This window comes from Bacidia gigantensis (genome assembly GCF_019456465.1).
Source record: "Bacidia gigantensis strain McMullin 20006 chromosome Unknown contig_233, whole genome shotgun sequence".
NCBI classification, from domain to species: Eukaryota; Fungi; Ascomycota; class Lecanoromycetes; order Lecanorales; family Ramalinaceae; genus Bacidia; species Bacidia gigantensis.
Window position 1 is genome coordinate 365,597 of NW_025408599.1, and position 16,029 is coordinate 381,625.

Sequence of the window (16,029 nt, forward strand, 5' to 3'; positions counted from 1 at the left end):
CCGCTTGTGTGAGCATTGCCTAGTTTCGCGCCTGATATCATACACTCTATACTATCATTCTATCATTCTCATAGTAAGGCATGACGGCGACATTAGCAATTTTCTGAGAAAATTGAAGTTGCGAGTTCGGCCTTCCTCACCCAACGGCTTGTCGCTGTCTTGATGATAGCGCATTATGGATGACTTTAATTCAGCTACGAAAGATTCAATCCTTGCCGAGTTCCATGTGCTCCAGTGTCCTCCAATCGTGGAAGAATATTTTAAAAGTAATTCAAAGGCTCAAATACCCTATGGAAGCTATGTCATCGTCGCGCCCCTTAATGACGGCGAAGGAGAACTTGTAATCAGCCCTTTTCGCTCCTAAGCTACTCTTTCCCCATCCCCCTCTAAGGCCTTACAAGCACCAGTTTTGAACCTCAATAGTTCATGCTCGGACTATCGATCCTTGGCATCACTTCCTATGAATGCGGAATGTGGTAATTCTTGCAGCATATGAACGTCTTGTTAACATGGGACGGGACAAAGTATAGGAAGCATTCGACAACAATGTGCTAGGCTAGGATACGAAGGGGCTTAAAGAGACTGCAACTGCGGATGTACCGGCGTGAGAAGGTAAACCATCTCTGCTGATTGAGTAGTGAATGTGGATGAAGCTTGTATCCATAGTCAACCCTTGGCACTACTTCTCTCTCGTCCGACCGTCGCGCGCATTTCTTCTCCAACATAATGATGGATGCGAACGGTTACCTTGCAATCACACTGAGCATGTTGGTGCTAGACACTGTCTAAACAATTCTAAGTAGCTACCACCCTAAACGTCAAACCCTCTAACAATTACAAGTAACAACAAATTACTCTAAAAGCAGCCTTTACGACCTGCTAACCCGCTGACAACAAAGTACAGGCGTGAACATTCGCCCCTGAATAGTAGTCTATAAATAGGCTGTATTTAAAACGCTATCTTCTTCTTGCTCTGAACTTGCTAGTCTATACAGAGCGCCTTCAAGATACTCAAGAACGCCCATATTCAAGAAAGAGCTTCAAGCCTTACAATCGTTATGCAAGAGACTCTCTGTGCACCATCCTCTTTATCCAACATGCGCGTCAAGGCACCTCGCATAATTCAAGATGGAGTTACTGTCTGATGTTCTGGGATAATCGCACAACGTTGGAGCAGGTAGTGCTTATATAGCCGCAAGGTCGTGATCTCAGACAACAACGCCACGCCCAACCACGGACGCGATGTATCTGCGTGCCAAGGCACGGCCATGCATACAAAGGTCGTCCATCTTCTCGAAAATATCCACGTGTCGTGCTTCTCGACGCGCCGAATCTTCTTCATAATCCGCGTTTTCTTTCACGAAGAAGGTCACCATATTGCCACCATCGCCAGCTATTTAAAATGCGCTCTCTATCAACGATTATCCTACCACTATCCCTCCTCCTTTCACATGTCCTCTCCTCCGCTCTCCCCTCCACCACCATTTCGTCGAACACTACACTCACCAACCCGCCCAGTCCCAACACAAGCAACGCAACCTGGGCGCACACCAAAACCTCCGAATGCAACGGTGTCTGGGATGATCAAGTGCGGAAACTCTGGAAGCCCCTTACAGTCCTGAAATTCATCGACCACGCGAAGGCGGCGATGTATGCTGCTCGCGGAGACAGCGGGGACTGGGACGAGGTCCCCAATGGCATGTGGCAGTACTCTTATAATGATACTTCAGATGATACTTCGGGTGCGAGTGTCAGCGCTGGGGAAGATGGGAGTGATTTAGTCTATATGCATCGCGTGTTTGAAGGAATAGCAGGGGTAGGGAAGGCGCCCAGGCCGCTATGTTGGTATGATCTGGAGTACATGATGATTTTCGCGCAGAATGTGTATACGGTGAGTTGCTCTACCTCCGTTCCGTCACGGTCTTGATATTTGATGCACTGACGATCTACCGCTCTATAGAATGCTTTTCTGTTTCCTAGGCGTGCGGTCGTTCCTGGTGTCATTTTCTATGCTCTAGTGGGCGATGTCCCCGCTATAATCGAGGAGAGTTTTGGACTTATAGGATACAGTGGATCCGTGGAGGAGGTGGTATGGAATAAGACCGCAAGGCCTGCGGGACTACAAGGTTCGTCTGGGACAGTTCAGAGTAGCTGAGGAAACCCAAGCAGAAGGCGCACTTTCATTTCAGTCGCTGAAGGTTTCTCGATGGCTCTTGGAACATTCTTGACTTTTGTATCTTCGTTGGAAAAAGACGGCTGAAGGGCAAGACATGATTAAATCATAGAGTGCCTGAGATCTCAAAGCGACGAAGATTTGACAACCAAAATAGTCAATAAAGTCTAGATATTCCGCTTGTGTTCTTGGTGTCTTCGTGGCGCAGCCAAGTCAAGAATGTCTTAGATGTAAAACCTCCAACATTTCAACAGCCGGTCCACCAAAAAACAGAACCAATACCTTTGCGCATGAGCGATGTAGCTTAAGGTAGCAGGTTATATCTTTATTGAGCTCGTCTCTACTTTCAATACTTGAGATGCCATAGAGAGATCTTTCTTTAGAGAATCTCTTTCCATTCTCTACAATGTGGACGCCGTTTCGATGGAATGCATTCTTTGCGCTTGCGTGTGCGCTGGTGGTCACAGGTCTCCCGACGAACAGTACACTCGCAATTGAGTAGGCTGCTATCTACTGGCGTCTAGATATCCCATTTAAACAAGTCAATAGGTCAATGAGCAATGCGAATGCATCTGACTCAGCGCAGGTTGCCGGAGTCATCAAAGCCCACATCCAAGGAACTGGCAAGTTGGATTTCTATGGTCAATTCAATACGGCCTTGACACTTCCCAAACCTGCCGTCGACGTCGTGCTGGCTAGAGCTTCTAACGACTTAGACCGACGTGCTCAGCACGAACCATCAGCGCCGGTCCCTAATCCTTTTGTTGAAGACCAAAAATTTCAAAAAGTCGCGCTGAACCTGGACATTGGGAAAAATCGGGAGAGTCCATTCCCAGCATTCACTTTTGAAGATTTGAAATTGCTCGTGGTGGCGGTGGGAAATTTTTACGACGCAAAAGAAAAAGATTTCGCCTTGGATGGCAACGTGGTCTACAAAGCAGATTTCTTTGAGTTGATTGAGGTTGGGTTCCTCAGCATTAGTCGGTTTTATCCTGGCGTCGCGTCGAATGTAACAGATGCAGATAGTATAGCATTATCGTAGTAAGAATACTGTGTCTATCTTGTGAAATAGGAAAAAGTGCAAGTAAAGGACTTGGGCTAATCAAATGGTCCAAACTGTTGTCTTTTCTGGCTATATTACATCAGTCTGCGCCTGACAGCAGGCACAAAGAAGCGTCTATCAGATCTAAAGCATCTAATGTGTAAATATCACGATTGAGCTTACTCTGGACGTGCAAAGACGGGTCTTGAAGAACAAGATTGGCTGCTTCTTCTGCGGCCACGTTACGGATTTGAAATTACATCTGGCGATCGTCGAGCTCCCATTCAACACAAAATCACATCATAAAATGCCGGTGTCTGAAAACAGAGCTTACCGAGGCCAACTTGCTGGCCCCGCTACTTACGTACGCCTTGCTCGAAAGTCGCGTTGGCCTTTATATTCCGCCCGTGTATAACATTATAGTTGATCAAGACATTGCCCTTATCATAGGGAGCTTGGTTACTGTTTACCAATAGATTCCAGTGCGTAAAAATCTAGAATGATTCCAGAGGCTTTTCACGTTGGAGAAACCATCACGCCTCTATTATCATACGAAGCCCTAAGATCATCAAACGCTTTCCTTTCTATGCACATCCTTGTTCCAAGTCATCTACTCATTCAGTGTCTGTATCATGGAAATTTGGAAAGGCTAAAGGTTTGATGTTCCCAAGTAGTCGCTTGCGTTGATGACATAGGAAGGCGAGAAAACAATAGAGCTAGACATGCAAAGCATGGCAATTCAATGCTTACAAAAGCGCAGTGAGGCCTACCTAGAGTGTAATAGATGGTTTAACGAGCGAGTTCTTTTGCTTCCACGTTATAGGAAACTCGTATGCGATGTGATCAATTAGGCGCTTCACCTTGCAATTTGTCTCACATACCAACCAACGCGCCCGTGTGAACAGCCATCCAAGTGCACACAATGCCGTTAGCTTCTCGAGACAGCACCATAAGTTTAAAGACGCCTAAAGAAGTATCCCGTCTGGACCAACAACGATTTGTGCGCGCTGGTCAAAAGGACAAGCCTTTGGACAATGAGAATAATTACGTCCGTGTTGAGAGATACAGAACATACATCTAGGATACAACTCCTAGATCCTGCCACATCACCATAGCATTCCTACACCTAATCAGTAGAAGTGCAAGAGCCATGTATTGTTGCAAAGGCGTCGTGATCTTCATTCGCTTGGCTTTTTTTCTCCTGCTTCCGAGCGCCACATCCCTCGCTCACGCAGCAACTACACCGCTTTCACATCGGGATGTGTTGACAGAGCTCAATAGCACCCTTCCAACCTAGTCAAGCACAGATTCCATAATTTTAATACCCAGCGGCCCTGGCACCATTGTCTCCACCGCGATATCAGAGACCCGTGCTCAGGGCCAGCTAAAAGTGCGTACTCCCACTCTTTTTGCGTCAGAAATTCGCGTATTAACACTCATGTGTCGCATAGATGACGGGCTACTGGAGCTCCGGTCGGAGAAAGCATATCTGCGTGGACATTCTGAACGCCACAGATCACCTGATTGCTCAATTCTACGACCTCAACTTCGGGTACCATCAAGAAAAGCACTATTTGCTTTCGGTCGTATCTGGAGAAATCGATCTTGCTGTAGAGTTCTGGTTTCAAAGTCCTCAGATGCAAGCTATAGAGTTTTGGCTTGCTCTGACTGGACATGTTGGAAGCTCTTTTGAACACGAGGTATGGTTCATTCAGCGAACGGACTCGTCAGCGCAATTGGACGCGGGAGCTCCTGTGACGAATATATCTACCACAATCTCCAAAAAGTCCAACTCAACGGACTGTCCGAGTCCTTGAAACGTCCCCAGTTGTAGCCATGCTCCAGCTGGCTCCACGTTGATATTTAAAGCGGCATCTGGCAACATCCTGAGAGTACGTTGAATTGATATACTTTATGCAACGGAAGTGATGACTAACACCAATCTTCTGGGTAGCTGACCGGCTTTTGGAGTCCAGCAAATCGACATGTTTGTATCGATATACGCGATGTCGAGGGAAACCCAATGGCCCAGTTCCTAAGGAGTCGCTTCGCCTATGCTAATGGACGACACTATGTGGTCCCAGTGGCGTGCGGTCTCTACAATATTGATTTCACATTTTATTTCGATTCTGCCGCACGCGTTAATCGAGATTTCATTGCCCAATACACTGGCTACATAGATGAAACCTCTGCAACCGGCTCATGGGTTGTTGCGGCAAGTCCTACACTTGTGGACGTGGGTCATTTACCATTGAATCGATCTAGCATTTCGCTATAGCGGATCGTCCTAGAACCTAATAAATGATCACTCAGAGCTCAGATCCGCGGCGTTGGCCCCAATAGTTTTACATTAATACCTTCGGCCGATGGCCTTAAAAAACATCGTACACTTCCTAGAAATAAGGTCGGTAGTGAGTATTAGTTGCCAAGTATCAAAGATGCTGGAGCAAGTTGTGCCAATCTTTATTCGAGGCTAGAGATTTGTGAAACATTCCTGTTGAAGGAATGGAACTCAGCAAGGTCTCCCCTTCATTTAAGACGACGTTAATAAGCGAGCGGGCCAAAATCAGGAGAGATGTATATGTGTGTTAGGATTACTGTGGACAAGAATTATGCTACTAGCATCGACAACAATATTCCACGACTCAGCTAGACCAATTGCAATGAGACTCCACGGTGATAAAAGATGTAAGGGGGTGGCCAAGAAGGGGCCTAATGTCATTTTGCAATGCAGGGGAACACAAGAGTCATTACAAACTCATGTGAATTCAGTACCATTCTGGCTCTGTAGGGCTGCTCGCAGATGAGTCGTGTAGAGCGGTGAAACTGCACATCCACCCAGGTCATGTCGCCGTTTTCTCCATCTAGACTCTAGTCACCATCTGGCGTGCTTTTCGGCACCTATACCTTACAAGTATCCAAATATCTTTGCTAGGTGGTATTACATGAGTAAAAGGAGATGATATGTTCTGACCAGTTCTACAGAAAATCAGTGATCTCGCCATTCTAATTGGATTCAACAACTTCGCTGCCAGGCTGCCAACACCAACGAGTTCTTGGCGGACTTTTGTCTCAGAGACTAAGCTGCTTGTTTAGGGAGAGCTTTCGATTTTATGATGCGTGGGACCAAAACCAACATCGCAACTGGATCACCCGGGTCGCTTATGCATTGCAAATGTTTCCAGGACAAATTCGTCAAACCAGCTGGTGGGCATTTGAAAGTTCTTTAGACTCGCATCTGCTGTCGAACTTTTCCAACGGGCAGCTCAGAGTGAGAATTCGACCATTACAACGAAATCAATATTCAGCAGGAGCGCCGTTCTATTTCGTGGATGATGATCGAGAGGCTTCGACAAACCTTTCCAAACAATAGCCCTCGGCTTTGACAAATTAGTCTCAACACAAGAGATTCCTCGAGCATTCGTCGGCTACTCAGAACATCTTGTCATCAGCAGCTGAACGCTGCCCAACCTTCGCCACTCCTTAGGACCAGTCAATCTCTACATCTACAACAGACTTACATTTCAATGTCTTCGCTGCTCGCTACTGCCGTCTGCCTCACCAGCGCCCTCCTCCCCTCTCTGACCCTCGCTCAAGAACCTATACCTCAAGCCCAATCGCCCATCGCTAGCCCCGGAGCAACAAGCAGCTACTCTTTTGTGGGCGATCCCCACTCAACCATCACGGTTCAATGGGGTGAAAAGCCTATCAACAGCTATTCCCTGTACCACGACACAGCCTTCGATTTCCAGGCCGCTGTAGCAAACCTCCAAGGGAACTACAACGCCTCTGATCCTCGTTGGACAGACTACTGCACGCAGGTGAATCGGACCGGGCCAGATAGTTGCGTACACCTGAGAATCGTCCCACAGGAGCCTAACACGGAGATCGATAGGCAACTGCTGCTGAACGTGCTTACGCAGATTAGAGGCATGGCGTACGACGTACCTGTGGCTTGGACGCTGGAAGCTAGTTTCTCATTTGGACCAACTGGCGGTCAGACGATAGGGGTGGGCTTCGTGCATAATGGGACGGCGGCAGAGGGGCTGAATTTTGTGGTTCAGAGCGCTCCGCCTTTGGGTAAGGTGGCTGCAGCGCAGAATGGCACGGTGCACGGCCTTAGGTCGTGAAGCTCATATGGGTTCGCCCCCTGATCCGAGTGAGGTCTCCACAGGGCAGAAATTGTTGCTGTCGTTCATATGTTTGGATGTATGCAAGATCGGGTCATGTGGGCTTGACTGGTTCGCAGAAAATCTGCTGCATTTTGCGCTTTGTAAGGCTTTTTTATGAAATAGGTTGTATAAAAGAATAGGATGTTCACCAAGTAAGAAATGCATACTCAACACATGACCTCCGATCTTTGTAGCCTTGTGGCTCAGCTTTGACGCCAACCTCAAATTGCCACCGCTACTGATAGTCAACATGGAGACTGAAAGCGCGATAGACTCAGGTAACCACACAAGCTGATTGGGAGAGGGCCAGTGCAGCCAAGTGGACGCGAAGGGGGGCGAAAAGGAATGATGAACCCTCAAAAGATTTGCTGACACTCGCACTAATGTGAAAGGGCCATAAGACTGCAACAGCAACACGCATAGGATACTTCAATTAAGGGTTGACTCCACCTCTTACAATCTCTCAACTTCTATCTAATACACCTTATCGTCCGTCCCATTCCACGGCGCGAACTGAATCCTCGGCTTCGTCTCATCCATATCAAAAACGACATAGTTATTCTGAAAGAACAAGTATCCAACGTTCCCCGCCGTAGGGTCATCACTGTCTGATATCATTCGTGATGTACAACCTGCCAACACCAACGGACGTCAACAGCCTGTCCCACCACCAAGTATGTAATCTTCAATGGAATGGCTAGGGAATGGGGGGCAACTCACGACCATTCGCATCCGGATCATTATTGCTCAGCTGTCGCCCATACCAGGTGCCCGCACCACCGCCTTGAAAGTACACATTTAGATCGGGCAGGGGACTGTTGCAGGGGAAATTGTAGCTCTTAGGCTCGCCGTTGGATTTTCTGGACGTGACCTGCGAGCCTGTGACGCGACTGTGGTAGGCCTGGATGACCTCTGTACCGACGTCCAAAGGCCAAGCCCCTGTATCTTAGGCCTTGTCAATACCTCCCTCGCAAGCGACTCTATGGGGCTGTGAAAGTGACTTGGACATACCGAAGTTCATATTTTGTGTCCAGGTCTTGCTACTGTTATCTACTACACGGACCTGGTCTTCACTGATACTGAATTGAGCGCCGGTAGCGGTCCACTTGGGCTTCACAGGGTCAATGTATGCTGTGCGCAAGCCAGCTGCGGCTTTCGTAGAGTTGATGTATCCGAATGTCAGGTCGACTTTACCGCCTTCTGGGTATACGCTCGATGGAAAATCGATGGCAAAAATCTTCGATTGGAGCTTCGGCCTTATCGCTTCGGAGAAGGTTGCTTGCACTGGCTTATCTGCAAGAATCAGCGTGGGCAGGTGAGAATTCTGCCACATCTTGACGCTTACCTTGGTTGGCGTAATGCCAGCTCAGACCAAGAAATCCGTCCATTTCGAAGTATTGCGGCCAGCCTACTTGATCGGCAACGCCGACAGCCATAGTTGGGACAACATTGCCAGAGACCTCCACGCGATCTGGTACAAAGTTTCCTTTCGCTCCAAATGACCATGTTGGATCCGGATTTGAACCATAACTGATGTCGAATGTGCCTAGGGGTTTGCAGCCATTTGACGACGTTTTGGGATCACATGTGTAGGTTGAATGCTGTTTGGGGTTTGATCTGTCGGAGGACGACTGAACCCAACTGACAAATCACCTTCACTTAGTCTGGATGGGGTGACATTGGCATTGTGGACTCACAGATCTGCAGAGCCGGTATCCACACAGCAGTTGAACTTTTGTGTTCCAATGATTACCTCAGAGTACCAATATACACCAGGAGAGGTTTGATCGGATCGGGAAGCCAAGGTGCCTTCCCCATGCTCTTGAACAGGTTTAGTCCAAGCTTGTTGATACCAAAGCGAGATCAAGCATGTTGATATCCTCCACAATCTGTAATGCATGACGGTGTTGGGTGATCTATCCTAGAGGGATTGTGGAGACCCAAGGAATAAGGTGCTAGAAGAGAGATGAAGCACCTTGAAGTCGAATAATATCTCCAGCATGGAGCGGTCTATATGACTTTATAGCACTCGAGGTGGGGTGACTTTCATGTTCACAAGTGCGGACCCACGAGCATCTGTTCCAACACTGTCTAGCAGATACTCGCGAGGGTTGTGTATTCCAAAATCAGCGAAGTCGCTTTAAGCTCATGACGTGCATTGTTGGCGCTTCACCACGGAAGGTTTAGAGCCAATCGAGTTGAAGTCTACCCTGGTCAAAGGACATACTTGTCAAAAATTGCTTAGTCGCAGACCAGTCATACCCGGAATCCAGCATACTCCTTGCTTTGCGATGGACATCCATAGTAGTCACCAGATAAGTTAATGATCACTCTAGCTGTTGGTCCCAACAATTGTCTCCTCAGGAGTGTTCAGCAAGCTCTAGGCGAAATTAACAACAAGAGGGGTTCGGCAAATAAACCACTTACTTCGGCCAGTAGAGGTTGAGCCCCCATATTGACATTCGGGCGGCAGGCCGAGCCGCATTTGGTTTGTTCTAGGAATGCGATTTCCGAAGTAGAAATTCGATGGCGGATAGCTGCATTTCCAACCGATTCGGGCCGTATGTTGGTCTCCAAACTTAAGATGGCGGCTCTTGAGTAGACCTAATTGTAATTACAGCTTGCTTAACAACTTGAACGACCTATCTTCTAAATGTTAGATCATAGTCGGGCCATTAGCCGAGGAATAAGCTTGTGACTTTCATACGTGGTGCACGTAGACTCTAGTAGATCCGAAGCCGGCATAAGACGACCAGAAAAGCCGACGTTTTCCTTCGTAGCACAGGTAATGCCATACTATGGATGAAATTTTGTTAACCTAACGTAGCAAGGTGCTTCATATCACGACTTTATCATCTAAAGATTCTACATCTTCGGACCAGAGATCCCCAGCCGTAAGTAAGGTGGGTGGTGTTGCAAAGCGGGTTGAGATGCGAGCGATCAGCCAAGCGCAAATTTGACCACAGAGGCTACAAAAGAATAAGTGGAGACTGTATTGTTCTTTCCAAAAACGAGAGTTAGAGATCCCGTAGATGCTGGTTGGTTAAACGCTGAGGCTCTACAGACTTGTTTGGAATATGCGCACGGCATTGCAGCCGACCGGCAAAGAATTGCATAGAATTATTGTATTACTCAGTCTCTGCTTAGCCTCTATCTCGGACGAAGCGTGCCGTGCCGTGCATCTGTTTCGACTGAGCCGTCCCTTCTAATCCAACGACGGAGATCGCCTGTCGCAAATACATAGCTAAAAGCGCTCGGAATGGCTATGCCGAGATACGTGTGCCGATTTTCCTGAGCGTGCATGGCCGTCTGTGAAAAATTGATGCCGAAGTCATTTTAAAACAGATTTCAAGATGCAAGCTGATGAAAAATGCTTCCGTCTAAACATGGCTATGTCTCAACCTTAAACCGCTTTCTTGAGATCACAGCGAAAGGCCGCGCAAGCCCAACAGTTGATAATATAAGGTTCGTACTGCCCTTCCTCTCGTATCAAAGCAGATTTTTAGGGCTCGTTCAAAAGTTAGGTTGATAATTGGTATTCAAAATCATAATCATCCACTAGGAGGGCCTCACATGATTCTTGATTTGTTCTTCGCTAATACTTTTATCTTTCGTAGAGCTCTGCAATCATTGCACTCTTCCTCACTTTTGCTATGACCTTCGGTAGTGCATTTGAGATCGCCCTCTTTGCCTAGCACCGCTTTTATCCCACGTATAATCTTTACATCCGGATTTGGCATATGCTTGCTGTATGGTCATTTTCAATATCGCAATTTGACTCGCGACATGTCGACCGCTCGGGAAAAGCAGCGGTGTTACGCTATTTGGACTCAGGAACGGCTTCAACATCACGAGAGGATTCTGGATCGTGCTGTTCACGAATTTTTTAGGGTGTAGAGTTAAAGCGGACTTTAGCAGGGCATGAGTGCAGCGCTAATGAGAATCCTAACAGATTCTTCTCATAATACCTGATCTCTACCACCGTTGCAATTCGCTGCACACGCAGTATCCTCCAGCATTGCAATATACATAATGAACATAATGCTGTCTCCGGAACGAACTACGCCTCGGATCACCGCTTAGTGACCGGTTCATCCGTGGAAACGAAGATGTTCACAAAGACAGAGAATGGGCATCACATCTATGTGAAACACTAGAGAGCTAAGTGAGGAACAGGACTGCTGTGACGTCTATTGCTTCTACTGCTGCCGTTCTCACACTGGCCCTGTATTGTAATGTTCACAGAGTCTTCAGGGAAATCTTCTAATGCATAAGACTAAGAAAAGAAGGAGAAGTGGCAGGCTGAGCACAATCAGGGAACGGGTGTATGTTACATTTTAATTGTTTTGCCGGAAGCAAAGTGATTAATGTGCCTTACGGCGAACACTAGTCAGACCTCGATGATCAATCAATGCCAAGTGCATCTTCTTTGACAAGTCTTCAAAAGTAGTGCTTTGATGTCTGGATTACTGTTTGTCTTTGACTGTGAGTCTTGGAGGACAAAAAAAGATTTGTAATTCTATTCTAGGCGCTCAAAGACAAAGGGCAATCAAAGATGAGAGTAACGACAAAGGCAACGTCCAAGACAAACTCTCCCAACCAGCAACTCAAGCAAAAGCGCGTCGCATATCACAAGGATATTGCTCATTTCATCCTAGATCGTCAATTTTTCACAACGATATATACAAAACCTTCCTAATGTTTTCCAAGCGACGTGTATTCAGTATTGTCAAGCGGCATGGCTACAACTATGCTAGAAAGCAAGTGACAAGCCTTGTCATTCGGAAGACTGTCAGCGTCTTCGAGCAGCAGCTAGAGAAGCGGGTAGCGGCGATTGTGGACCAAAGACTAGCGGAGATCTTGGAGAGTAGGATGGACGATCTGTTCGAGGAGAAATTGGAGAGTGTGACGACGGGGGATTGGAGGGGTTTGCTGCAGCATCATGCGGTGAGAAGAAAGAGTACCGCAACGAGAAAGGAGAGCATGGTAAAAAAACAAGATCAGAGTACTAGGAGCAGAGATGTGGAGGCCGCAGCTCGTCGCGCGAGTCTAAGGTCGAACAAGGAATGGGTTGCGGAGAGTGTAGTGGAAGAAGGCAGTCGCAGGAGTCCTAGGTGGAAGGAAGTGGGGTGGAAGAAGGAAGTTAATAAGAAAGAGGTCAAGGCACGAAAAAGTCGAAGAGGTACAATGCGATCTAAACGAGTCGGCGCTAGAAGCTAAGCTTGTGTAATTATTAAGCGATAGAGGCGGAAAGTATTTGTTGGCTAGCGAAACTGTAGCTAGTAACTATCTTCTTGTGTCTCTTATGCCTTGTGGTGGTGGTTCTTATTATGCGGATACAAAAAAGCCCTCGACCATCTCCTTCTTTTACTCCGCTAATCCACGCTCGATTTCTTCCGCAGAATACTTCTCAAGAGAGTGGAGGAATACTAGTAAGATATAGACGTATGTTACATCACCCTTCCTTATTCTTTCCTAGAACTAAGCTAGTGTGAACAGCATACTATAATCCTTAATATAGCCGCCTGCGATAAGGGTTAGAAGGAGGAACAAGGGGCTCGCTATTTAGTAATTTAGAGCATGTGCGAGCATAAGGTTGTGTAGGGTAATAGTGTATTCAGCTTATAGGTTTTATACCTAGGCGTAAAAGTATCTAAGGGAGTAGAGCACTCCTTTGGGAGCGCTAGTTATACTAGAGGTAGAAAGTAGTACGCCTAATATTTCGCCTTCTAGGTTACTTATAATGTCTATTATAACTTAAATATTTAATTATTAAAGGATTTATTAAAGCTAAATCTAGTGGAAATTATTTTAAAATACTTTATATACTTTAAAAATATAAAATTAAAAGTATATTTTTTAATAATTATTATTTTATTATTATAAATATTTAAAAAATAGTTTATCTTAGCTAAGAGAATTAAAGTAATTAATACTTAAGTATATTATTAGAAATCTATTACTAGGTTACTTATAATAAAAACTTTTTTTATAAAACTTATAAAAAAACATAATAATATTATAAGTAAATATTATAATTATAATAATTATTATAAAGTTATAGATTAAAACCAATATAATAGCTATTTAGACTTCTAACTAGATTCCCTAGAATTAGTAATAAATATTATTAAGTCTAATTTAAAATTATATAAAAACTTAATAAAAAAACTAATTTTCTTTTTTTAACTTTATTTTAAAAATATTAATAATAAAAGAAGAAAATTATAAAAATATAAATAAATCTCTAAATATTAAACCTTAAATTCTTAAAATTAGCCTATTATTAGAAAAATTAATAATAATTTTAAAAAAAGATTTTAAAAACTTTTAAAATTTATAAATTTTAAAAAATATTTAATAATTTTAATAATATTTAAAAATAATAGTTATATGTAGAGGAGGGTTAGGATTATAATATAGATATATAATTATTTAATATATAAGTTTTAATTTAACTATAAAAGTTTATATATAAAACTTATATAGTTTAGCTTATTAATTTTAAATCTAACTTCTATTTCCCTCTATAATACTTATATATTAAGTTATAAAAAATATAATATTTTAGTTTTTAATAATTAAAAAAGTAGTAATTAATTTTATAAGTTATTATTAATAAAATAGCTTTTCTATTAACTATATTAAATAATATATTTTATAATTAATTCTATTAGCTAGAATCTTATTTAATTAAATAATATATTTTATTTTTCTTTTAATTAGCTATTTTAGTTTTTATTCTATTTTAGATTTATCTATAGACCTTTAACTAACTTTATCTCCTTTTAATTTATAAGCTCCTTATTACTAGTTAAAAATATAGCCTATTTTATATAGTTCCCTCCTTAGTAAGTTTACTATAAGAAGCTTATTTTAAAAAAGAAATAACTTTATATTAATTCTTTATTTAGTTAATTATTTTTAAAATACTTTATAGTCTTTAATATAGTAATTATAGTATATATTTATTAAATTTCTTATTTTTATATTAATAAGATTATCTTCTTTAATCTTATAGTTAAACTATTATTATATTCGTTATAACTTCTTATTTCTATTTTTTTATTAACTTTTAAATTTATATTTTTAAAAATTATAACTTAGTTTCTTTATTATTATTATTTATTATCTATTTATATATTTTTATTATTATTATATTATATTTATATATCTTTATTATTCTTTTCTAAATAAGATATTTTATTACCTTTATTTCTAATTATTAAAAAGCTTTAGCCTTTAATTATAATTCTAAACTAAAAAGAAAATATTACTTTTATTAAGACTATTAGTAACTTATATACTTACTTAATAAATATAGCCTCTTTTCCCTTTATATACTAGATTTTTTTATTAATTCTTTTATTATTTTAATTTTAATAGCTTTTATTTATAATTACTTTTTCTTTTTTTAAATTTAAAGTTTTTTATAATTTTTTACCTACTTAAAGCTAATACTTAATTTAGATTTATTATAATAAATTTTAATTTTAAATTTTTTATTACTTTTACTTTATTTTAGATTTAATTTAACTTTATTTCTTAGAAGCTTTTAAGAAGAATTATAATCTTTACTTTATAAATAAGCTCTAGCCTTTTATATTAACTTTATTATAGTAGTAAAATAATATTATTTAATAATTTTTTATCTTTTTTTTAAGGCAATTTACTTATTTATTTTATATTTTATTAAGTTAATTTTTTTAACTTTATCTCCTTATATTATTTTTAAACCCCTCTTTTTAAAATATATTTCTTTACTATAATTATTACTATATATCTTTCTATATTTATTTAATTTTATACTTTTTTATAAGTTATTATATAGTATTAGATATATAGAAATAAAATAACCTTAAAGTTTATTAAGTGAAATTTAATAAAAAATATAAAATAAAATATATTAGTAAGTAAAAGCCTATTAATACTAATACCTTTTTCTATATTAATAAGCTTAATAATAATACTTTTCTTTTTATAAATAATAACTATAAATCTAACTACTAGCTATATTTTATATATTTTTTAATTCCCTTTTACCTTTAAACCTCTTCTCAAAAACTAGTTAATATTTTTTATTTTTATTTTTATTAATTATTTTATATTTTTAAATTATATAAGAATTTTAGCCTATTTTTTTAAGTCCCTTAAGTTAGCTTTTTATTTATTAAAAATTTCTTTTTTTATCTTAATTTTATTATATATTTAATCTTCTTTTAAAGAACTTTCTAAATTTTTTTATAAAATACTTAAGAAAATATTTAAAATTTTAAATTAATTAAAAACTTTTTTAGCTTATTTATAGTCTTTTAAATTAACTTTTAAGTTAATTTTTTATATAATTATATTAATATTTATTTTTTTATATTATATTATTTTTATTTTTAATTTATTTTTTATAAGCTATTATCTTTAATTTTCCCTATATTTATCTTTAATAATAAAGTTAATTTCCCCCTTTTAAATCTTTTTTTAAAGAAATCTTAGCTTTACTAAAATTAATATTTTCTATTTACTTTTTATATAAAAAAGATAGTAAAGCTTTATATAAAAATAATAATAAAAAGAAAGATTAAAATTTAAATAATTTCTTAGTATTCTCTTTAAATTATTTTAATTCTAATTAAAAACTAATAAAA

At 40.8% G+C, this 16,029-nt stretch overlaps 5 protein-coding genes across 5 annotated transcripts; 3 read left to right on the forward strand and 2 right to left on the reverse strand.

Annotated features, from left to right (window-relative positions):
- Window positions 1–1,402: 1,402 nt before the first annotated feature.
- On the forward strand, window positions 1,403–3,215 carry KY384_004680 (uncharacterized protein; the record flags this gene model as incomplete). The annotated part of the gene is made up of 3 exons (XM_044813185.1): window positions 1,403–1,891; window positions 1,961–2,126; window positions 2,698–3,215. The coding sequence occupies 3 exons, from the start codon at window positions 1,403–1,405 to the stop codon at window positions 3,213–3,215; spliced, it is 1,173 nt and encodes a 390-aa protein (XP_044669925.1).
- Window positions 3,216–4,651: 1,436 nt separating this feature from the next.
- KY384_004681 (uncharacterized protein) lies at window positions 4,652–5,100 on the reverse strand (the record flags this gene model as incomplete). The annotated part of the gene is made up of 2 exons (XM_044813186.1): window positions 4,652–4,883; window positions 4,940–5,100. The coding sequence occupies 2 exons, from the start codon at window positions 5,098–5,100 to the stop codon at window positions 4,652–4,654; spliced, it is 393 nt and encodes a 130-aa protein (XP_044669926.1).
- A 1,642-nt stretch (window positions 5,101–6,742) lies between these two features.
- Window positions 6,743–7,345, forward strand: KY384_004682 (uncharacterized protein; the record flags this gene model as incomplete). Its single annotated transcript, XM_044813187.1, has 1 exon — window positions 6,743–7,345. The coding sequence occupies one exon, from the start codon at window positions 6,743–6,745 to the stop codon at window positions 7,343–7,345; it is 603 nt and encodes a 200-aa protein (XP_044669927.1).
- Window positions 7,346–7,861: 516 nt separating this feature from the next.
- KY384_004683 (uncharacterized protein) lies at window positions 7,862–8,823 on the reverse strand (the record flags this gene model as incomplete). The annotated part of the gene is made up of 4 exons (XM_044813188.1): window positions 7,862–7,995; window positions 8,108–8,326; window positions 8,399–8,680; window positions 8,733–8,823. 4 exons carry the CDS (start codon window positions 8,821–8,823, stop codon window positions 7,862–7,864), a joined length of 726 nt encoding a protein of 241 aa, XP_044669928.1.
- A 3,262-nt stretch (window positions 8,824–12,085) lies between these two features.
- Window positions 12,086–12,607, forward strand: KY384_004684 (uncharacterized protein; the record flags this gene model as incomplete). The annotated part of the gene is made up of 1 exon (XM_044813189.1): window positions 12,086–12,607. One exon carries the CDS (start codon window positions 12,086–12,088, stop codon window positions 12,605–12,607), a length of 522 nt encoding a protein of 173 aa, XP_044669929.1.
- Between the last annotated feature and the right edge of the window lie 3,422 nt (window positions 12,608–16,029).